The following is a 25,088-nucleotide window of genomic DNA, read 5'->3' on the forward strand; positions in this document are numbered from 1 at the left end:
ATTTCATTGTATTCTACTGCATGCACTTCGGTTTTTAAAGTCGTGAAAATTTGAGAACAACATGTTATAAAGGGCACAATGCAATGGATGATGATGATGATGATCATAATAATAATAATATTCGTTTCCGATGTGAAGGTTCAAAATTGTAATCGAAAAACTAAACCAATGCATAAATACGTAAAACCACCTTTACGGGGAAAACGTATAGTCTCCTTTTCCAAGACTCTAATACAGACGCAGCTGCTAGAAAAAATAGGGTGAATTATTCAAAACGCTTACTTGAAGTTGAAGTCTCGCCATAGATGGGTTTTCTTAAAGAAATGATGATCTTATATTCCAAACACTATGCTTAACTTAATTATGCAGTATCGCTTGCACTTGACACCCAATGAGACATACAAAAGGTTTTTAAAAAGTACTCGTTAGCAATGCAGGACTGTAATAAAGATGCACGTCCTGCTCTTGAGAAGGAATTATTTTACTTACCAACGCATTCTTCCAGTATCTGCACAGTTTCTCCGATCTCCAGAGGCAACCCGTATCTCACATCTCCACGCCAGTTGTATACAGCTGGAAAGAGAAGAAAACAGAAATTACTACACGTTCACAAGCAGTGTTCAATGGGACATCCGAGCTAGGGGAGGATGCTTACTGCGTACAAAACACGCTGAGCTGCGTGTAATCAAAAGAATTGGCAGGTAACATCAAAACATTCAGAGGAAACCACAAGAGACCACATTCTAGGGCTGCAGGACTCAACTCTACCGTACACTCGAGTAGATAAGGGAACAGACCTGATGCACACCTACCTTTAAGTTTGGGGATGGGTGGAGCAGATGCTTGTATGGATCAACATGGAGGCACTGAAGTAAGTGGGAGATGCTGTTACGAAAATTTCTTAATTTGGGAATGGTATTGCCCCGCATTATCCCCCAACTTCGAGCACAGTTTACAAAAAAAAAAAAAAAATCCACACAAATGCTGAGTAAGCTTCCAGCAAACAAACGGCAATCCAATCATTCATACAAAAATAAAAATATTCCACGCATTGAATTACCTTTTAGAAATGGCAACAAGTAAGTTGACACAAGTGTGTGTGCGTGTATGTTAAATTTAGAAGACTTAGTTTCCAAACCGTCACATAAAAAGGGAATATTTTTCAAAACAGAAAAAGTTAACTTATTTGTTATATTATCTAATACATTTCAGAGTTTCACTACAATGCAAAGAATATAAATAAATAATTTAAAATCATCATTTTATGGATTATTATGTTTAACCTCTTATGTTTCCGCACAGGGCTTTATTCAGAATTTCCCCTTGAGCGGGTGTAAGGTAAGTTATTTTTGATGGCGGTGGGTAGATAAATCACTGCTTCCAAACAACTATGGCTGCAGAAACACAAGCCTTCCATCTGTCCATATCCTGGCCAAGATCAATCCAATCTTCTCCATCCTTACCGATTTGCTTTAGGTCCATCTCAACGTTATCCCTCCATCTTCGTCTTGGCCTTCCTACAGGTCTCTTACCATCAGGTTTCCCAACAACAATCTCGTAAAATCTTCTTTCCCCTCCCAATCGTGCCACATGGTCTGACCATCTAAGTCTTCTTCATCTTGACTTAATTATTCTGATAATATCTGGACATGGTATCTTCCAAGTAACAAGCTTCCGAAAAATCTTTTTTCTCAGGACAGAACTTTCGGGCTTCGTGGTCAACGCAAAAAGAACAACGAGCACTCAGCGCTGTCGTGGTTTCAAAAAGGAGGAAGCATTTCCATCTCTTCAGAAGCAAGTTCTCCGACGTCTTCGGGATGTCTCTTTCAGACGAGACCTCCGCTCTCTTATATTCAGCAGCGCCTCCCTCGCCGTGTGTCAAAGTGGCGCTCTCTCGCTTTTTTCTTCCCTTTGAGGCGGGAACAGCTCTTCTGAAACTGAGACGCCACTTTTCTGTCAGCATGGCAGTTAGACAAAAGAACATCTCGGGTTAATTTTCCTTCCACCCCTGCTCCGACGCCCTGGCAAGGAGGGGATGGAAGAGAAACGTTCCTGAGAACAAGAAGAATTAGAATCGAAAATATTTTTTATATTTTTTGGAAACAACAAAAAAAAATTCAACTTTTCATTAATCAGTTCATCGTCTCTGCACATTAATAGTAAACAAAGGAACGTAATAATTACATTATAGACGAGTCCAGGGGTGTCCACAGGGGCCTGCGTCATTGGAATTTTTGTTTTGGGGGGACAACATTTGATAGTTGATATATATATATATATATCTCTTCACACAAAAATGGGGGGATCGTTTCGTTTGATTGACTTGTTATGGATTTTTAGTTATGGTTATTAGATGTTCAGTATCTGCTTCGTGATTTAACAACTTCCGCAAGAATACCATATTTCCTTTAACACGCATGAAAGTGAGCCGTACTTTTTTCTTTCTTTAGTCTTTTAATTTCAACTGCAATGAAAGGTTTCGAATGTCATGTGCCTATCGATTGTTGGCATCTCGGCCAGTGGTAAACAATGTCTGATGTTTTCTTTGTGGTAGTTCCGAGTCGGCTCGAAATTGTAAAATACTGTCAGTTTTCGTCGCCTACAGCTTTCGTATTCCGAAAATTTATTTTTTAAAAAATTAAATTAAATTATCGACATTCAAACAAAAACAATTATTGTGTGCTTATCCAAACTATATATTTGTGCGTGTGTGTGTGGGAGGGGGTATGATGAACAATTCTTTTGGGGGGGATTTTGATGAACGACTTTGGGGGAGGGATGGGCACCACTGAGACGAACTAATATCAGCATATATGAAAAAATAATTTCTTAAACATCTCTGTCACAGTACTAATCATTAGCATTAGCTTTATGATTTTGATAATAAAAACACTTTACTATTTTCCTAATACATTTCTAAACCCACAACCACCAACCAGTAATACAAGGCGGGACTGTAAGCAGTGGCTTTCTGGGAAGGCACACAAAGTACGTTCTGGAAACTGCATTCTTTAACGCCAACGAGGCTCTGGCGCCTGGATTCACAGTCAGTGTAATCTGTGGGGCGGTGTGATGTCTTTCCCATCTGTGTGTGCTGGGTGAACTTACGTAGCCTAAGCTTTTATCAATGGTGTAGTTAGTTCATACTATTTCCTCTTCTCTATATCTCAACTTTTTTTTATATATTCTACGTCGCATTTTATCTCTTGGTTTAATCGCAACGAACGATTTATTGATTTGTTTTATTTTACTTCACTTTTGTCTAAGTGGGAAGATGAGAGTATTGGTGATACAAAGACACACACACAAGAACGTGGACAGGACACAACACAGGCCATATTGCCTATGAATCCAGACCCTGAGCTGCGTTAGTCCTCAAAATGCAGTGCAGGGCGCACAAGAGAGCTTGACATTTGAATGCATCACCTCCGCGACGAATGAGAATTCGAACCTGAGACTTTTGGCTTCGTAGCGCATTAGGTAGCTGCAATACTTATTCTTGTACTTCATTGCCTTTTGTGGTCTACTGTTGCAAATGGGCTATAATTCGCATGTTATATAAGTAGGGAGCGGAAGTTGATGAAATGTCATCATTTTTCTGACATCTCGGATACGATGCCCATTAAATAGACACAATATAACACTTCGTCTAGAACCCAAAAAAAGGTATTTTAAAGTATATTTTTTTTGCATTTTTTGCCAATTTTCAGATTTTATGTTATTTTCCCAGATTTTCGGCATTTTCCCGTCATTTTTCGCAATATTCGATGTATTGTTCAGTCCTATCACCAAGGTGATCATAGGCCTATATACAGGGTGTCCGGCTTAAAAGTATAATAAAAGAAAAATTAATAACTTGAGAAGTAATTGAGATATTTATTGGCGGTTTGCTTCTACAAGTATGTTAACTCAAAATGTTTTTTTTACATACCTAATACACCTCGATATGTGCACCATTAGTGGCGCGACAGACATCTAATCTGTATTCCACTTCTCTCCAAGTGTTTTGCAGCATTGCAGGCGTAACATTAGCGATAGCTGCACGAATGCGATGGTGTAGATCTGGTAGATCACGAACTGGTGTCTGGTACACTTGATTTTTGATAAACTCCCACACAAAAAATCAAGTGGCGTAACGTCTGGGCTTCTAGGGGACCAAGCAATCCATGGACTACCTCCTCCAATCCAGCGATCTGGGAACTCATGATCCAAGAAATCCCTCACAATGTTCGCAAAATGGCATGGTGCGCCATCTTGTTGAAAGATCACTTCACGAGGAAGTTGTGGCACAACATACAGCTCCAACATGTCGATGTACGTTCTTGCATTAACTGTAGGCTCCGCGAAGAATGGGCAATCCACACCACACAGTCACTTTCGGAGAGTCACGTTCCCACTCCATCACTACGTGGGGGGTTCACTTCCCCATATGCGGCAATTGTGCGTGTTTGCCTTGCCGGAAGTGTGAAATGTAGCCTCGTCCGAGATGAAATCCAGGAATGCCTCGTTTTCATCAATTTTTGCCAGAATTGTCTCCGCGAAGTTCTTCCGTCGTGGCCTGTCCTCGGGCTTGATTTTGTGACGAAGCTGCATTTTGTACACCCGTAGGCGCAACCTTTTATGGACGACATCGTATACTGTCGTACGAGGTAACTGTAACTGCCTACTTGCTTGTCGGATTGACTTACGAGGGCTCTGCTGGAAGGACGCTCGGATTAATTCAACAGTAGCCTCTGGAACTGCGTGCTTGGCATGCCGGCCCGACATCGAAAGCAAACTTCTAGTTTCCCGAAGCTGCTTGTCCCACTTCTTGATTGAAATGTAACTGGGAACATCGTCGGTTGGTCGCAGTCCATATTCAAGCCGAAAACGACGTTGTACCAGTGTAACAGACTTTAGTTCCGCGAGAGAAAGCACACAGAACACCTTCTGCTGTGGAGTCCACATGGCTACTGACGCACGCTTTTACGTGAACAAATCAGTTACGCGCATGCGCACGCGGTACCAACTGCCGCAAGCATACGTAAAAAAACATTTTGAGTTAACATACTTGTAGAAGCAAACCGCCAATAAATATCTCAATTACTTCTCAAGTTATTAATTTCTCTTTTATTATACTTTTAAGTCGGACACCCTGTATATCTCGCAGGATTGGAATTTACGAGCAAATGAAATGCTGAACTGGTTAGAGTCTTTGTTGTCTCGGGGGAAACGACTTTTTCATTAAATTGTTTTAAAATTATTCGGTTGTTTACATTGGAAATCCTCGTTGCGTATTTTAATTGAATGTGTATGTGGTATCATTTGGTGGCTTTTTTTTAAAAAAAGCAAGATTGCATTTTGTTTAATTTCTTTTTCATTTCAATTTTTAGCCTGAAACTAACAAATGTAATGGTCATTTTTTTGCATTTTCTACGTCATTTTCCCCATTTTTTAGGACATTCTATAGGTCATATACCTATATTTTTTAGGTCATTAACTTCCTATCGCTATATACAAGAAGCCATCAACCGAGAAAGTCCCTAACCGTGGCCGTGCTGTCTGATACGTCATGTTTCGGACTCCGGATATGGGACACACGTGGGTTCGAGTCTGATGGGGGAACCGTAACAACTTTTCTCCTGAGATTTTGACCTGTGTATGAAACCAGTGGCCACCCACCACGTGAGGAAATTGGGAATGAGTAGCGTCACCCGGTCATGAAAACTTACGACGACTGAGTTCGTCGTGCTGACCACATGTCACTGGTTGGATGATCTCCCACTTCGGGTGAGTGAGTAGGATCAGTTGGGAGTGAGGCCGACAGTCGTATATACGGGCGGGCCCTCAATGGGCTGTTGCGCCATGGGATATTATTATCAACCACAAAAACAAGGTTCGGAGGATAACAGATAAAATCTACAAACGCCATCCTACGGGTAGAAAAATTTTGCTTGTCTTGAGCATCCCTGATGGAGTATTGGTAACGTTCTCGCCTTCAAATGAATCAGTCCTAGCTTCGATACCCGGTAGAATAGTTGTTCGGGTCCCACTCGAAACTGTAGGTCCAGTCCCGATCAGCCTAACCGTGCATAAAGTCGACTTAAAACAAAAACTCAAACCAACAAAGGATGAAGTGTCTTCGGCTGGCTTGTTTCACTGCCATCTCCTGAGGCTTCCTCCTCCTAACAATTCCTACGCCAAGTGTCACGAGAACTCCAAGAACTCAACTGTATGACGCAACTTTCCCTTTTACGAAAAGTAGTCGCAAATTACGGCGACTCAAGGCCAGCTAGAGAAATAAGGAACGCAATTCAGTCAAGGCCTGTTATTTCCTTGTTTACATGCTTCATTTGCGAAGCCATAAGGAGTATGGAGTCCTTACACGACTGGCTGCCAATCAGACAGCAATTTGCACTGTACTATTTGCATCAGCAGTTGCAGCCCCGTTCACAATTTATCACGAAAACTATAGGATACTCTTCAAGCTACTGTGTTACGACAGTAACTTTTTGTAATGAAGAAATCTTGGCCTCCATAGCTTGCAAGTTGAAGTTGACCATTTCCAAACAAAAATCAATAAATCTTGAAGCTGAAGTTAAGGGGAATTATGACCAATTCCAAACAAAAATCAATCAATCTTGAAGTTGAAGTTACGAGGAATTATGACCAATTCCAAACAAAAAAACACTAAATCTTGAAGCTGAAATTTATGGGGAATTATGACCAGTTCCAAACAAAATCAATAAATGTTGAAGTTGAAGTTAAGGGGAATTATGACCAATTCCAAACAAACATCACTAAATCTTGAAGCTGAAGTTAAGAGGAATTATGACCAATTCCAAACAAAAATCAATAAATCTTGAAGTTGAAGTTAAGGGAAATTTTGACCAATTCCAAATTAAAATTAATAAATCTTGTTGAAGGGGAATTATGAACAATTCAAAACAACAATCTATAAATCTTGAAGCTGAAGTTAAGAGGACCAATTCGAAACAAAAATCAACAAATTTTGAAATTGAAGTTAAGGGGAATTATGACCAATTCCAAACAAAAATCACTAAACCTTGAAGCTGAAGTTAAGGGAAATTTTTAACAATTCCAAACAAAAATCAATAAATCTTGAAGTTAAGGGAAATTATGACCAATTAAAAACAAAAATCAATAAATCTTGAAGTTGAAGTTAAGGGGAATTATGACCAGTCCCAAACAAAATTCACTAAATCTTAAAATTGTCTCTTTGGGATATTTTAATGAGCGACATTTCATTTTTCCTGTGTTTGATAATGTAATGAATTTCTCAAACAGTTAAATCATCTACTCTCTCCTAATCGCCATTTATTAAGGTTTATTTCCGACATACGACATTACTCTCCACTGGATTATTCTAAATAACTCTATTCAATAACTGGAAATATAAAAATTAGGTCGATACTAACACGAGGGTTTCAATTTACACATGTGATCTTCCTTCTACCCGAATTTAGAGTGGCTTTTGTCCCTTCTACTCGAATTTAGACATACACTTTGGTTATACCCGAATTTAGACGTGCGATCTTCCTCCTACTGAAATTTAGAATGGCGTCCCTCTGTTCTGCTCCAATTTAGACGTGTGTCCATAATTGCATTAGAATTTAGACGCGTCAAACTCGATTCGTTATGAGTTTACATGTGCAATCCTCATTCACATACGAATTTAGACGTGTGCGAGCATTTATACGGAGCAAATGCTCCTAGCTATACTACAAGCTGAAATGCACTCGTGTATGTAGCGAATAAGATTGTTACTTTAATATGGAAGCTGTATATTAACTTCCAATGGTGCATACAGTCATGGGGAAAGGAATTGCTAGTATTCTCTTCTAGTACTGAAATGAAGCAATTTTATCCCACTATTTTCCTATTTATTGCGCGTGCCACTGTACATGAGTACACGCTGGTCCAAACCTCCAAAGATGCGTGCAAAAGGAAAGCATGCATAGAGAGATCTCCTGCGATTACCGCTGATGCATTGCTTTCGTACAGACACGCTCGACGCACGGACCATGTGCCGGCGTATCATGCACGAGGGGGACGAGGGCCCAGGTATTGACTGCACGCAGCACGCATGAGCAGAGTCCCGCAAGACGCGTGGGAGTGCGTGCACCTCGGTTGCAGTGGTCAGGTGGGATTGCGCTCCCGACGTCTCTCCCCCACGTTAATGGGAGCTGTGAATCAGGGGCCATTTGATGGGAACCTAATTTCCGATACTCAGTTTTTTGGTTACCTCTGTTTCTAGAAATTTTCTCTCTTCCGAGTTAAACGGTTTCTTTCTTGCTCCATTTGGGGGGGGGGGGGGTGAAGAAGGAGATTAAAATGAATTCTTTCCCAGTTATTTTGATTCCACTTTAAACTGTAGGTCCAGTCCCGATTAGCCTTACTGTGCATAAAGTGGACTTAAAACAACAAATCAATCAATCAATTTCAGTATTTGTTGAAAGTATAACTTTTTTTTATTAAAAAAACAACTGTAAATTCATTATAAATTCAATGATAAAGATTTTTTCCTCAAAAAATGTGTACGATAAAGGAGGTGTGTTTTATGCGTTGGAAAATAAGGCAGCTGCCAGCTGTAAAATTGCTTTCTTCGACTTAAGTGCTTTTTCCCATCCCTGCAATTATTCCTTTTTAATATAAATTTTCTAATTTCTGTACTCCACATTAATTTTCCACTCCTAAATACAATTTCAACTTTCTAATAAAAATGAAATTTTTTTCACTATTCATTTGGAAAGAAGTTCAATGTAAAACAAAACCTTATAATTGAATTATGTGAGTATAGCCTTATGAGTATTTCATGCATCACAAATTCTCAAGAAACTACGTTTTCATTTCCTAAATTGCATCCCCACCCCCACATATAATTAATTATATATATATATATGCAATTTGCATTTCCTTTTTCCTAACTAATAACATTTTCGTCTTCTAAGTAAAATTTGTGAAACAATTTGAAAATTACCTATTATTTCTATCTCCAAAGATAAAATTTCCATTATGAAAATAAAAATTCCACTTTCCAAGTGCAAATTCTTCTTCATTTCGCCTGTTCGGTCAAGTTACCTACCATCATGCTGTCGGGGATGGACACCGCAAGGGGTAATTGTGTTCGAGTTTCACTTGGTGACGTAAACACTCTTCAGGTAAATCCCCCCCCCCCCCCGTGCTGTTTAGCCGCTGCTGCTTGGAGCATAGGGGAGATGAAAATGCATGTGGGAGACTGCGTCATTCCGCAATCCCTTTGTCCTCCGTTGTTTGGCCTTTCGTTCCATCCGGCTCTAGTTTGACCTTTATGAACCATGTATAGTTAGACACGCTCTTCGCAAATTGCACAGCTCAGCTAAGTTTGCGAGCTGCCAATTGTTGCACTAGTCCTTAAACAAGAAGTAAGCCTTATTTGCATTTTTTTAAAAGTTCCTTTTGTATCAATGGATAATCGCGACGATAAGGATGAAATGGTGATTATTAGGGCTAGGAAGTTGATTACAAATTTGAATACAATGCTAAACATGATATCAGTCCGATTCACTTCAGTTAGAACCAGATAACTTTAATTTTATTTTGCATTATTTGCATTTTCCGGGCCTTTTTTGTTTTTAGGTCATTTTTGAGTATCTTGGTTTGAGTTGCTGTTTTAATTCCATGTTATGCACAGTAAGGCTAATCGGAACTGGACCTACAGTTTAAAGTGGGATCCGAACCACTTGTGCCTCCACCGGGTATCGAACCCGGGACCTATTGATTACAAGGCAATGACACTACCACTGCGCCATGGGGGAGGCCCATTTTTCAGTATCTTTTTGCCGCGTTCATTGCATTTTTTAAATCATTTTTGAAGTTTATTTTTTCTCCTGCCCAGTTCTTTCATTAATTTTAAATGCATTTGCCAGCATGAAATGAAGTAAAAATATAAAGAAGACAAAAAAATTTAAAAATACATTAGTACTTAATTGCTTTTTCCCTTTGCTTCGCTATTTTAAACCACAACAGATTTTATCAAATTATTCAAATATAGTCTGTTGTACGCGTAAATTTTGAAAAATCAAGCTTTTATTTTAAGGGCGGAAATTATTTCTATGTAATTTTTTATATTTTTAGGTCATTTCCAAATAATTTTAAGGTCATTCTATAAGTCATTTTTTTGAGATATTTTAAGTCATCAACTTTCGAGCCCTAGTGATTATACGGAGCATTCCTTGACATTCGCTACGAGACTCGGCGGCAAGCGGGCCGGCATCAGCGCTTGTCTCTCCCGGTGAACGGGTCCGCGACAGTCGCAAGCTACAGTTTGTTTTTCTCGCTCTCCCTGCCATCGCTCTCTTTCCCTTTCTGTTGACGTTGCAAACTGACGCCAGTAAAATCCTCCCTCGGAAGTTGTGTTGTGTCGTGTCCGTGTGTTGAAGATTGTGGCTTAATATGGCACCACAAAAGTTTACATTACAACAAAGGATTTATCTTGTCGAGTGTTACTTCGGAAAGAGGAATTGTGGAGAAGTGCGACGACGTTTTGCAATTTCCTGGTGTTCCTGTTCCACATAGGACCACTATATTAAACCTCGAAAGAAAAATGAGAAATCTAAAAAATAAAGTATACAAAGACAATCCGCACACCATCCAAGAGTTAAAAGAGAGTATTGTGCGAGAAATCTGGAGAATTACAGTAGACGAACTTGCACGTGTAAGTGGCATTTTCCTTCGGAAATGCCAGGAATGTGTTGCAGCAGAGGGACATCATTTTCACCTTCTGTAGTCAAGGTTAGTACACAATATGAAAACTGTAATTTTAATAGCCGACTCTACCGACTGTCGCGGGAAAGACAAGCGCTGATGCCGGGCCGCTTGCCGCCGAGTCTCGTAGCGAATGTCAGGGAATGCTCTGTATAAAATATGTGAGAGGATACTCACAAAACAACACCCATACCCAGGCCAGGACTCGAACGTGGAACATTCGGTAGCCAGAGTACCCTCTCAGCGGCATAGTCCTTACCAGCATAGGCGAGAAAGGATTTCCTCTTATCGCTGGTGAACCCCGAGCCAAAGGCTATCTTCCCCAGTGGTTACCAGCTTGGGTTACAAGCACAAAAATTCATGAATACCTCTCGCGGCCCGGCGGTTGAGGAACACTGATCTACAAGCAAGCATTCACCGTGCATAAGCTACCAACAAACCGAGGCTACACGATGCACGCTATTAAGTAAAAGGGCTAAGTCATAATCTAAACTAATAAACTAACCTAACTTAAGCGACACGTGTCGATTCTGTTTGAAAACTCCCTAAGGCTTTCATGGACATTTCTGGCAGATCTAACAAACATAGCCGTAACTTGGGAAGGGGGAGGAAGGCAAAGGGGTGCACTTGCCCCGCCCAAAATAAATTCGGGTTTATTAAAATTTACAAGTTATGGGGCCCGAGGAGCAAAGTAATAAAGAGTAATATTTGTAATTTCGCAAACGTCACAGTTATTTAGCAAATGGAAAGCTTTCGAGTCTCTTCCCCCAAAGTTAAGACCCAGGTTTCACTCTGCCCACTCAAAATTAGGCCCAACTTTAATTCTGCCTCCTCAAAATTAGGTCCAGTTTCATTCTACCTCTTCAAAATTAGGCCCAGTTTAATTCAGCCCCTTTAAAATTAGGTCCAGTTTAATTCAGCCCCCTCAAAATTAGGCCAGGTTTAATTCAGCCCCCCTCAAAATTAGGCCGTTTAATTCTGCCCCCTCAAAATTAAGTCCAGTTTAATTCAGCCCCTTAAAATTAGGCCCAGTTTAATTCAGCCCCCTTAAAATTAGGTCCAGTTTAATTCTGCCCCCTCAAAATTAAGTCCAGTTTAATTCAGCCCCTTAAAATTAGGCCCAGTTTAATTCAGCCCCCTTAAAATTAGGTCCAGTTTAATTCTGCCCCCTCAAAATTAGGCCCAGTTTAATTCAGCTCCTTAAAATTAGGCCCAGTTTAATTCAGCCCCCTCAAAATTAGGCCCAGTTTAATTCAGCCCCCTTAAAATTAGACCCAGTTTAATTCAGCCCCCTTACAATTAGGCCCAGTTTAATTCTGCCCCCTCAAAATTAGGCCCAGTTTAATTCTGCCCCCTTAAAATTAGGCCCAGTTTAATTCAGCCCCCTTAAAATTAGGTACAGTTTAATTCTGCCCCCTCAAAATTAGGCCCAGTTTAATTCAGCCCCCTTAAAATTAGGTCCAGTTTAATTCTGCCCCCTCAAAATTAGGCCCAGTTTAATTCAGCCCTTTAAAATTAGGCCCAGTTTAATTCAGCCCCCTTAAAATTAGGCCCAGTTTAATTCTGCCCCCTCAAAATTAGGCCCAGTTTAATTCAGCCCCTTAAAATTAGGCCCAGTTTAATTCTGCCCCCTCAAAATTAGGCCCAGTTTAATTCAGCCCCTTAAAATTAGGCCCAGTTTAATTCAGCCCCCTTAGAATTAGGTCCAGTTTAATTCTGCCCCCTCAAATTTAGGCCCAGTTTAATTCTGCCCCTTAAAATTAGGCCCAGTTTAATTCTGCCCCTTAAAATTAGGCCCAGTTTAATTCTGCCCCCTTAAAATTAGGCCAGTTTAATTCTGCCCCCTCAAAATTAGGCCCAGTTTAATTCTGCCCCCTCAAAATTAGGCCCAGTTTAATTCAGCCCCCTTAAAATTAGGCCCAGTTTTATTCAGCCCCCTTAAAATTAGGCCGTTTAATTCTGCCCCCTTAAAATTAGGCCCAGTTTAATTCTGTCCCCTTAAAATTAGGTCCAGTTTAATTCTGCCCCCTCAAAATTAGGCCCAGTTTAATTCTGCCCCCTCAAAGTTAGGCCCAGTTTAATTCTGCATCCTCAAAATTAGGCCCAAGTTTATTCTGCCCCTCAAAATTAGGTCCAGTTTAATTCAACCCCCTTAAAATTAGGCCCAATTTAATTCTGCCTCCTCAAAATTAGGCCCAATTTCATTCTGCCCCCTCAAAGTTAGGCCCAGTTTAATTCTGCCCCCTCAAAATTAGGCCCAAGTTTATTCTACCCCTCAAAATTAGGTCCAGTTTAATTCAGCCCCCTTAAAATTAGGCCCAATTTAATTCTGCCCCCTCAAAGTTAGTTCCCAAGTTACGCCCATGCTAACAAACACTTGTGGTATTAGTCGGGAAATAGATTTTTGGGTTCGAACACAAAGTAAGGAAAGTTTCTTGATGATACCATTTCATTAACATATCATTCATCTCGATCGTTGGATAGTTGGGAAGCATTCAAACGACGACGTACAGACTTTCACCTATCCTGTAGCCAAGCGGACGGCAACCTTGACCCTATCCAATGATACTTTCGCTTTCCGATATGGAGTTCCCCCTTTGTCCTATCCTAAGCCATTACAGCATCGCTTTCTTCTTTAGCAGAGCTCATCATCCTGCGAGGTCAGTGAAAACACAGAAGTCACTCAACAATGCGGCTTTCACCCCTGATGGCCACCGATTTCTTTGTGGTGACCAATGAGTAAATCGACGACGGGCTATCAGTGGGAGAAAGTCAGAGCTGGACACAGGTGTCCGATGCGATTGGCTTTCTCTGCTCTTGGAACTTTCCTACACTGCCCTGCGGAAGATGCTTAAATCTGTCACCTGGTAATCAACAGCAGGCACTTATCTAGAAATATGTTTCGGAGGGGTCCGAACCAATCGTTTCAAACTTACAATAATAATAATAATATTGTAGACTAAAATAATTATAATTATATTAATTTAATTAAAATTAATAAATATTATATTTTATTACATGAATAGGTAAAAGGACGGTTTAAGAATAATTATATAAGAGCACTTATTCATTATATAGCTTATATATGTATGTAGTTAAGGTCTGCAAAATTTGTAAAAAAAAACTGCCCTGTCAAGCAAATTAATGTCAAATAAAAAAAGAATTAAATATTTTTTGCATATAAAAAGGATGTTTGATACAGTTGACGACAAGCAAAGTTCCTGGTGATACTTTATGAACGTTACGTTGTAAGTAGTAATAAATATTGCATAAATCTTCTTTGAATCTTGTCTTGCAATAACTTTGGAGGAAATAAATGACACTCGATTAAACAATAAGTAATTTTTTATATTTAAATTTAGTTATTTTCATTATTTTATTTTTGTACTTAGTAAAATTTTCGGGTCGGGGGGGGGGGGTCCGGACCCCCCTAAATACGTCCTTGATCAACAGGTACCAGGTTTGATTCCTTGTGCTGCTGTGGCGAAATATTGACTCTCCCTCCTGGACTGGGGATGTCATTGTCGTGTAATTATTCCAGAACAATTACTTCTATTTTATTGACGCTGTATTATTAAGGTCTGAGTTTATTTTTAAGTCCACTTTGTGCACAGAAACTCTAATCGGGACTGAACCTACAATTTATAATGGCCACCCGCTATCACTACGCCATCGGAGAGGTCCGCTTCATTATTAGTTTCCGTAGTTCGGATAGAAGGGTAAGGTCCAGTCCCGATTAGCTTGAATGATTGATTTAGTTATTTCACTTCGCTTTTCTACCATTGACTAATCGCGACAAGTGAAGAATGGTAATGAGATGAAATTTGCGAAAGGCCAATCAGAAATACGAAAGGGCAGCACACCGACCTCCGTGACGGAGTGGTTAACAAGAGCGCGCTACGATGTCAGGGGTTCGAGTTCGTATCCCGGTCTGGGCATGGGCGTTGTTCTAGAATGTCTCTCACCTTTCATCTAATCATCACTAATCCTCATCGTCGCGAATTCCCAAAAATGTCAGCAAATGGACGTGAAATACAAAAATACCAGTCTCTTTCCGTGTTTCTCTGCCACTTTCCCTGCTTCCGTTTCTATTTTATCTCTTCTCTTCGTTCCTTATGTTTTCCTTTCTTCGCCGTTTCTCTAAACAATATTAAATTTTACATTCTGTATTTCGTATTTTGTAGATTTTGTATTTTGTGTGCTACATTCGGCGCGTTAAGACTTGTATGTATGAGTATATTGCGTGTGTGGACCTATGACTAAATGTACTTCGGCTTTAATATAATAATGTGCAATTTACTGTATACGGTTGAGCGGAAGAAAATGCTTTGTACGGCCTTAACTTCGCCATTTAAAACAAGGTGTTAATAAATAAATAAATACACTTTTCTCTGTCTTTGTTTCCCTACCTGTTATCTTTCTCGTTCTGCTTTTGATTTCCTGCTCTCCCAATCTGCCTGATTCTATCTCTCTTACTTTCTCCATTTGCAATCATATTTCTTTCCACTTTCCTCTTCCTGGGTATACTTTGAGCATCAACCATTATCCGGGAAACCAGCAACACTAAGCAAGCCCAGGAACCTTTAGACCCATTGCGGGAGAATAAGATAAGGTTCGTCAAAAATAGGCACATGAGTATCCTGAACATTCATTTTGGAAGCTATTTGGGGGGCAGAAAAGTGTGTTGAAGCCCACACTCGCCCTCCGATACCTACGGCCCTGTCCTCGGCTGCTCCGGTCCAATGGAACAAATTATGGGAACGACTGCTTGGTATACACTCGTACGAGAAGCGTGAAGATAATCTCCACCGCTGCAGGCTTTGTGCATTGGCGGCGTGCTTTTGTTCCGATGGGACGTCTTATCACACATTTCTCAAAGGACAACAATGGCGCTTTGTGTCCCGTTCACAATTGCACGAGGAAAGGGAGAAAGTCGGCCGCAAACAGAAAAACACGGGATGCGTCTTCCAAGGAGCCTGCACTCTCACGTGCTGACAAGCTGCAGGTGCATTTCTTTCCCCCTTCCATCCCTACCGTTCCTGCTACAATCGCAATTGTTCTGATATTGTCGGAATTTACAACAACCTCCTTTCTCCAAACGGATTCACATATTCCATTATTTCACTCGTTGTGTGGCGACAATCGTTGCACTTTCTTGGTCTCATCTTAGCGCTGGCCTCTCGTTTCGGGGGGGGGGGGGGGGGGGCGAATTCTGAACATTTCAATCTACTAACACTCAATTGAATTCAGAAGCAATTTCATGAGAATCTCTATAGTACGGTCTGCATATAGAAAAACGCAGGTTGAGATCAGGGAAGAGTGTTAGCCACTTCATTCGATGGTTAACTTCTTCAACAATGTCAGACACACTTGCTGTAGCACTGCATTAAAACAAAGTCTAATAGCCCTCCGAAGACCTACAAAGCATGTCTACCTTCATTGAATCCCATCGTCGACGTTTTCTGACTATCGAGACCGGAGCCCGCTGCTTCATCTTTTCGAGTACCTCCCAAATTGTCCTGACCCAGCGTGGATCACATCAAAATTTTTGGGGCTCTCATCGAGAATCAAACCCGTGACCGCCCGAACCAAAGGCGAGAGTAATAATCTGGGCCAGAGCGCTAGAGCACCGCCTTATTGACCACTGAGCATGATGGATGATATCAGAACACAAATACTCTCACTGAAATTTTCTGGGGGGAGGATAGTTTATTTGTTACGGCAACTAAGCAAATAGTTTCGAGCTTACGCAAACAATTGTTTGAGTTCTTGTTTTTAAGTTATCTTTATGCACAGAAAGGCTAACTGGGACTGGACCTACAGTTTAAAGTGGGATCTGAACCACACCGAGTATCGAATCCGGGACTAAAACATTTTGGTAGCCATAAATAACAATTTTTGTAGATGTGGTAATTGGTCACATTTTTTTTGATAACTAAAAATTTGCGAATTATTAAAAAAAATTTGGTTGTGGTTGAACATTCACATGTTTGTCGCCTACTTAAAACAAATGTTTGGTTGCCAGGAACTACTTTTTGTTTATTCAAAACATTGTAAACATAGTACTATATTATTTCTCCCTCTCGCTCATGCACTTGTTTATCTAGCCCCTCTTTCACTTTTTTTTAAAGATTTCGCAACACGGACGTGTAGACAACGTTTATCGTACTAAAAATGATCCCACGATACAAATTAAATGTCAAAAATACAACAAAAGTTCTCGACTTTAAAACACTTTTATGGCGCAACAGTCACGTGAAATTATCTTCACCTTGAGAAACATCATCTTTTTTCCTTCCCACCGCAGCATCCCCTTCTCTGAGGAAACAAACGGCGCCCTTCAATCCTTTCGACAAATCCCTCCAATTTCTTGCGGCGGAGAACCAAATCCGGATCAATGATGATGATGGAATCTCGAACCCAATCTTCTTAACCGAGGAGGAGAACGCATGATGTTATCGCCCGAATCATTACTTGAGAGGAGAAGCTGAGCACCCACCCCAGTGGTTAAAACAAACACCCCTTTCTTCCAAGCAGGAATCGAATCTGGCTTCTGTTCAACTTGAATTGGAAACCCGAAGCTACGCATGGGATTATCTGCCAATAAGATAACTGCAGAGTAAGGCCAATCTTAAAGTAGAATCAGGAAAGATGAGCGGTTTAACATTCTGATGAAAAAATCACAAACTCTTAAACACAGTGTGTACGTGTGTGTGGTTAAATCAACATACTTGTCTAACCCTGCACGTACAGTCACGAACAGCTCTAGGATGTAACGAACCGTAGTAAAGTTGCAAAAATACCAAAAGTTTGTCACACTGCAATTTACAACGTTATGTTTGAAATTGTAATCCTTGGTCGTATAGAATTCACCTGTGCATTTTATCACCCTTTTCTACGATGCCAAGGGTCATGGGTTTGAATCTCGGCCTGAGTATGAATGTTTTTATGAACGTATCTTCATCAATTTCATCATATCATCACTCTTCTCATCGTCGCGATTAGCCAAGCAGAAAGCGACGCTAAATAACAAAATTACAAAGCTGAATGATGATAAGTAGAAATGAACGACAGAACAATCACAAACACATATTGACAGCACAAGAAGCCAACAGAGAACTATGCTGGCCGTGATTCCAGACGCCAGAGCCTCGTCAGTCTGTAAGAATGCAGTTCAGGCTATACAAGGTACATCGATTAAAAACAAGAAATGCATCTAGCTTGTCAATATTTCGAGTTTTCAAAATTTACAGAAAAATAATATAAGCAAAAAAAAAAAACTTATCTTTACTAAACAGGTACTATCGATAAACGAAAAATGTAAAGTCAATTAGATGTTCATGTTGGTTGATATGACTGAGAGTTACCAATATGCAGATATGTGCTGAAGTCTGCCATTTCGGTTGTATCTTTGCCATTTATCACACACACTGAGGGTCGGAGAGAAAGTTCCAGTGTTTACGAACATTCTCGATGCTTTCCCACCCATACAAAGCGTCCCTTTGCCTTCCCCGGTGGCCAAGGTCGCAGATAACACAGGCCCTTTTGACAACTCCCACAAATTCCCCTCTTCCAGAAATCACCCATGGAGTCCTGATAAAAAGCGAGTGACCCCCTTAACCTCGGAAGGGCCTGGTGTCTTCGAAGCTCTAGAATTCGGAATGGAAATGAAAATATAACAGCAGGCATGTAAAGAGACGCCTGCAAAGTTGAATGAATGCAGGAGGGTGAAAGGCGGAACAGCCGTCATCTTTGGGCCTGAGGCCTATCCCAGGAAGGTTACGAGGTTCTGGTTGTAATTTCCTGTGATGTAGCTCTAATCAATATAGATGTAAATACAGGATGATTCAAAAGTCTCTGGACATTTTTCTTATGTCACTAATAAATGGTTTTCAGGATGGGACAAAAATACACTGTTGTTTTCCAGCAAGATGGTGAACCAGCCCATTTTAGGAGAATCGTTCGGGACTACATCGTTGACACGTTCCCCGATAATTGGATCGGTCGTGGTGTGGCTCGATCTCCAGATCTGACTCCCCTAGACTCACCCCCCCCCCCCCCTGTGGTTACATTAAGTCTAGGGCGTACCAAGTAAAGATCAACACCATGAAGCAAGTCACACAGCGAATAGCTGCATGTTGGAGCGGTGTCGGGAAAAATGCGCCCGGGAAAAGTGCGCTCTCGCAATAAAAGTGGGAAAAATGCGCCCTCCCAAGAGTAACCACAATGAAAAGTGGGAAAAATGCGCCCAGCACACACGATCTTCACCAATATGATAATAGTTAATTAAAACAACCTTTACGCAGCTTCCCCTCACACGTAACACAGACTTGGGACCGTCAGGAAAGAGAATATTTTTTTTTTAAAGTACAGTAAAAATATTCTCTTTTCTGGCGTGTTTAGAAGCTGGAGATGATGTCCTTTGTCATATTTTTATTTTACTCTTGTAATTTTTATTTTATTTGATTAAGTTTTTATTTACATTTGTATTTCCATTTCTTGTGACCTCCGTTGACGATCTTTTACTCCATTTTTTGGATGTGATGTACGCCAGACTTCTCAGGCATTTGGTGTGCTTGTTTTGTAAGTATGTACAATTTTGCTAATCTGTTCATCCAGTTTTATGTACGTTCGTTTCGTCTTCGTTCCTTCCAAACCGATGCTAGCCCTGTCATATTTGTATCCGCTGTATTCCGCTTCCTGCTTCAGCGTCTTCAGAAGGGTGTAGAAGTTGGGATGAAGTCGAACTTTCTCCTGCAGCTTATTGTTCCACCCTTCGACAGCATTGTTCGTGCGGTGCTTTGCATCTCCACAGAGCCACACATCAACTGGTAGATTTGGATTTTACAGCCATTGTTGTACAAAGTAGTGAAGAAACGCTGTCAGTTTCTCTCCTGCTAGCTGGTCATGTGTGCTGGGCGCATTTTTCCCACTTTCAAATGTGGTTACTCTTGGGAGGGCGCATTTTTCCCACTTTTATTGCGAGAGCGCATTTTTCCCGGGCGCATTTTTCCCTGATTCGTTGGAGCATGTGTTCCGGTCTACACATGAGAGGTGGGTGCTATGCCTAGACTTAAAAGGCCACAACACTCAAATATATACGAGGGCTATCTTTTTTAACCTCCGATAGGGCATGAAATCATAACCACAGTGAATAGCAAAATGGATTTATTGGCAAAAGTTACGTACATGTATACTCTACTTTTCAACGTAATCACCAAGAAGATTCAGACATTTATCGTACCGATGCACCAGCTTTCCAATACCCTCTGCAAAGAAAAGTGCCGCCTGTTTGTTGAGCCAGGTCTGCCGAAGCTCCGCATTGGTGTGGAAGCACCGTCCTCCCAACCACTTCTTCATCGCCTGGAAAAGATGGGAAATCACGGCGCCAGGTCTGAGATGTAGGGAGGCTGATCAAACACTTCCCAGTGGATTCGTTGAAGAAGGTCTTGGGTTGATGCAGCAACATGCGGTCGGGCATTGTCATGAAGCAAGACAATGCTCATTCGACGGTGAATTTCCGCTGCATTGTGCCCCTCTGCCTGTAGAAATAGTATCACACTACGCACCTTGCACTGGGTGGGAGAGTCGATTGTAGCAGACATCTCTACGAGCCCGTCGCTCAGCTTCAACTGAAACGTTGGCCTTGGCAGTGGTGGTGGTAGTGGCAGGGGAGACGTCAATCACGCTGCGGGACACCCCGCTTCGTAGCGCTTCACCGGTCTCCCGGCGGCACCATCGGAGGTTGAAAAAAATAGCCCTCGTATATATTTTTTCTGAAGTGAATAAAAATGTATCGAGTGATAATTTTAATCCTGGGCCTTTCCATTCAAACTTTTGAGGATCCGCGCGAACAAAAAGAGACAATAGCACTGCGCCTAAAGCAGAGGGATAAAGCTGATTGGGCGCACGAGTTATGTGAGCGCGATCACGTCAAAAGCTTGGAGTCATTCCACACGGACAACAGCAAAGTTATACCGCAATGCTTGAGAGATGTTCTGGGAAAGAACCGCTCAGATCCATCCGCAGAATCTTCTCTGTGCCTCCCTGATCCACGCACAGCAAAGGAAATAGAAAAGACTCGCTTGTTTCAAAATTATGTCCTGAGGGCTGGCTGTGTCGTCGAGATACCGTACCCCGAATGTTTGCGAAAGGGGAAAATCTCCGACCAAACACTAACAAATTTTGCCCAAGTAATGTGTTTTTGCACGAAACGACTTGGGAAGGGTGGCCTCCCAACAAATGGCCGCGGGGATGGAAGAGCTAAATTAAAGTCAGGGGTAGAGAGAGGGTGAAGGAGGGAAGAAGCGAGGAAAAAGAGAAAAAGAAAATCCCAGCCAAGTACATCAACGCACCCGACAATTCATTACGACTGGATTTTCTCCTAAATGGGCGTTTCTATTCCTTCGCGTGCCTCCACGTTTGAATACAAAGCGACGACAGCGTTATACCACCAAGCACATTTGCAAGCACATTTCTTTAGATGGAATATATGAAAGAATGGATTACACCTCATTTCGCCTAATCCTGTTTCGTCTAATGAGTTATCAGTAGGGATCGACGATATCGGAAATTTGATATCGTGATATATCGTCAAGAAAATATCGTCACACACGATACGATACGATATTTTCCCGTATCGTGATATCGGCGATATATCGTTTCCACGATATATATCGCCAAATACCGTGACGATATATCGCTGACTCGATGTACGAGGGGATGCTGCGAAGTTCGTAGCTCGAAACACACCTGAAGGGATGCCATTTTGCCTCAGATCAGGTGGTGATTACTGCCACAGAGCAGAATTTTTCTTAAGTGGTTTACAAAAGTTGGAGCACCGGGGCAGAAACTGCAGTGAGCTTCAAGGGGAGTATGTTGAGTTACTACGAAGTTTCATCATTTCAAGTACATTCCTTCTACGTCGGGCTACGAACTTTTCAGCATCTCCTCGTATATCGGTAAAATATCGTGACGATATATCGCTGACACGATACATATCGCTAAAATATCGTGATGATATATCGCCAAATATCGTGACGATATATCGCCGACACGATATATATTGCCAAAATATCGTCTAGTTGATATGGTGTGAACGATATTTTTTCGATATAGAATCGCCCAACACTAGTTATCAGCACCCGTCAATCAGATCTGACAGCTGTCCGCCATTTTACGCGAAAATGGGATATCCCGTTTCTCCTAATCACATTTTACCTAAACCGGTTGGAAGATAAATGTTGCAAGTGAGGCAAATGTTGATGGTGATCGACGTAAACACCAAACAATTCGGAACAGACACGTGAGCCAAATAGCAAGGTTCCTAAAAAGAAACATTGTCACACAATCCAGAAGCCGAGGACGTTTGTAGTATTTTCTATTAGATAATAGATGGATCTACACAAAATATAAATATACACTTAATCTAACCCAACATAGCCTAACCTAACCAAAGTGTCCCTTTTCCATTGGTTTGGACCGATCACTGGACCGAGCGTGTGGCATCAAGGAGAGCTAAGGATGAATTAGCATAACAAAACAGAACACGTATATCTCATTTCAAATATTTCTCTTTCAACCAGTTTAGGCTAAATGGGATTTGGCGAAAGAGGATATCCCGTTTTGGATTGTCTGCAAGTTTGCTGAATGGCATAATATTACAGCATCAAAAGGAATAAAACAACAACAAAGAGAGCAATTTCGATGCAGGTTAACCAACTGACACAATCTTCTTGTCATGTGCGTTGGACCCTCATCTCCAGAAGAACTTCCAATTGCATCCGGGTAATTACGCTCGCTGGCTCCCGCTGATAAGCTCAAAGGCTCATTGGACGAGTTGACCTCCGACGCCCGCCCTATTGGTTCAACGATATTGCTGCATTCTCCACAATCGATTGATGCAACGCTCGTGCATCGCTGGAAATCACCTCACAAAGGTATATTGCTGTCACTCGCAACTCCCTCCATGAAGCACCGTGCAGATATCTTTTTTCAGGTGTGTCTACTGGGATTCCCAACACGAGAATGAGATCGGCGGGTGTTCCGCATTCAGCAATAAAGCGACAAATCGTAGATTTTCGATTCTTTAGTTTGTAGACAAATCTATCTTTTTTTATCATTTAGGTTTTAACAGTTGACTGGCTGAGTCATTTGGTTTATTTTATTTCGCTCTACTGCAACTTTTGGCTTATCGCGACGATGAGGATGAGTGATGACATGATGAAATTGATGAAGAGACAGACACTAAGAACACCCTTTTGAACCCGGAATGGCGTCGCAGCGCGCTGAGATAACCACTCGGCCACGGAGGTTGGCAAAGGTTTAACAGTCATCAAACTGGGATAAAAGGTTCGTTGCGAGACCCTGCCCAAATGAATATTAATTATTCAAATAACCAACGTCCACAATTAATAATAATTATAATTTTAATCATTACATCACTATTAACCTTATATTATTATTTACGAGATTTGTCGAGACGAGACAGACCCCCTATGAATTCGATACGAGACCGAGACGTACTCTCCATTAATCTTGTCTGCTTCGAGACTGTGGTAGGCCAGAATGTAAGGTACATGAAAGATACGCCTAAATCCAAAATTACTATACCATTTCACCTATTCACATACACGAGTGGCTGGCTCTCTTACGTGTTACTTAACACAATTGTAAAGATAATACAGAACTCGAAATGCATCATCCTCTTCATCAGTTATCATCATCGTCGCGAATAACCAAAGAAGTAGAAAAGCGTTGTGAAGTAATCAAGATAGAATTGTATTTTTGTTGTTTACCATCGTTTTTCTGTCACTTTTGGTTAATCGCGTGATTCGAACCCGGGACCTCAAGCGTCGTAACGCCCACTGTTTACACTTCAGTGTCGAAAAGGAGTTTGTCCTTTTTCAATACAACCTGCACATTGGGCGACTTGAATGTGCTTTTTATCAACTACAAACAGGGCATACTGACATGATAAAGTGAGTTTTCTAATGTGCAGTGACATTTAGTTGCGCCGCTGGTGTTATCATCTTGCAGAACATGCACATTCGCAGCTGGCATCAAAACAAACAACAGGCGAACAGAGTGACATCATTTCCTTTGCGGCTGAATTCTTTTCCCGAGATATAAACTCACCAGGAACTGACTTGAGAAGAGGCAGCGCAAATAAACTTCCCATAAAAGCCAGGAAGAAGATAGAAGAGGAATCTGGTGCTTTCACACATGGGACTTCAGAGAGTTATGCTTAACAATCTAAATATTTTAGTGAAAGCAACTCTTCGGAATTTGCTTCTAGCAAAACATACAGAATCGCCATCTGAACTGACTGTTGACGATGAGGGAATGACATTGAAATGAATTTAGATTTGAAACAAAAGCTGCAGATAGTTTGTTTTTTTGTGCCCGGCACAAAACCAAAAGTAACTCAGATGTCAGTCCTCTCTCTCACAAGCCAGGTTTTTTTTTTCGAATAAGGGCTAAGAAAGCCATAAATCCAACTAATATGAAGCTACAAATTTTAAATTGTGATCTAAAAACATTTAATTTATTAATTAATAATTAAAAGTAATTAATTCTCGTGGCGTTTCTAAAGAACTCTTAAACGGTAATAGCATGAATATGAAATACATTCTAATACGTATATGGACGAACATAACGTATCGCTGCAGCTTTAGAAATTCGGCTAGCAACAGTGCAAAAGTTTATGATGACGTGTTTATTAATGTGATTTAATGACACACGCACGAAACACACAAACATTAAGAAACACATACTATACTCGATAATTAAAAGAAAAAGAAAAAAAGAACTGCATTTGAAAACTCAGGCGCAATGGCGACTGGGCGCGAACAGTATTTTCCTACTCCTCAGCACATCTATAAAAGAGATAACAAACATCACGAGAAAATATAGATAAGGCAAGGTAAAGCTGCCCGTGTACTTTGCACCATACCATAAAGGCACATATAGGGACAATGTGGACGTTTTTTTAGGTGGATGTGATCAGTACCTATATATAAGGATAAAAAAAAAGAATGGTATTTATGGTAAAATTGTTGTGATCTGTGTCGCGTTTTTAGACATTTTTAAGAATTTCGCCGTCTCACAAAGGTTGAGAACCAGTGGTTTAGGGGGATCATTATGCACGCAATTCACTAATACTGTGACCATGAAAACTATAGCAAATTTAATAGTTTTAGATACGTCTATGACAGGTCTCGTATTGAATTTAAGTGAAATCGGTTCAAGTATTTCAAGATGCGAGACTCATTGCAGTGCATCGGATAACTCTTCAGCCTATTCAAAAGCCGAGTACTGCCCCTGCATATCAGGGTGTCTAT

The 25,088-nt window shown here is 40.9% G+C and overlaps 1 protein-coding gene across 3 annotated transcripts in view; it reads right to left on the reverse strand.

Annotated features, from left to right (window-relative positions):
• spg (dedicator of cytokinesis spg) overlaps nt 1–25,088 on the reverse strand; it is a 372,699-nt gene that overhangs the window by 209,386 nt on the left and 138,225 nt on the right. For all 3 annotated transcript variants that reach the window (XM_083133592.1, XM_083133583.1, XM_083133601.1), the window contains exon 2: nt 490–573. In XM_083133592.1, the coding sequence (XP_082989718.1) occupies nt 490–573 (84 nt within the window). The remainder of the gene's footprint in view (nt 1–489; nt 574–25,088) is intronic.

Source organism: Lepisma saccharinum, chromosome 1 (assembly GCF_977018435.1).
Source record: "Lepisma saccharinum chromosome 1, izLepSacc3.1, whole genome shotgun sequence".
NCBI classification, from domain to species: domain Eukaryota; kingdom Metazoa; phylum Arthropoda; class Insecta; order Zygentoma; family Lepismatidae; genus Lepisma; species Lepisma saccharinum.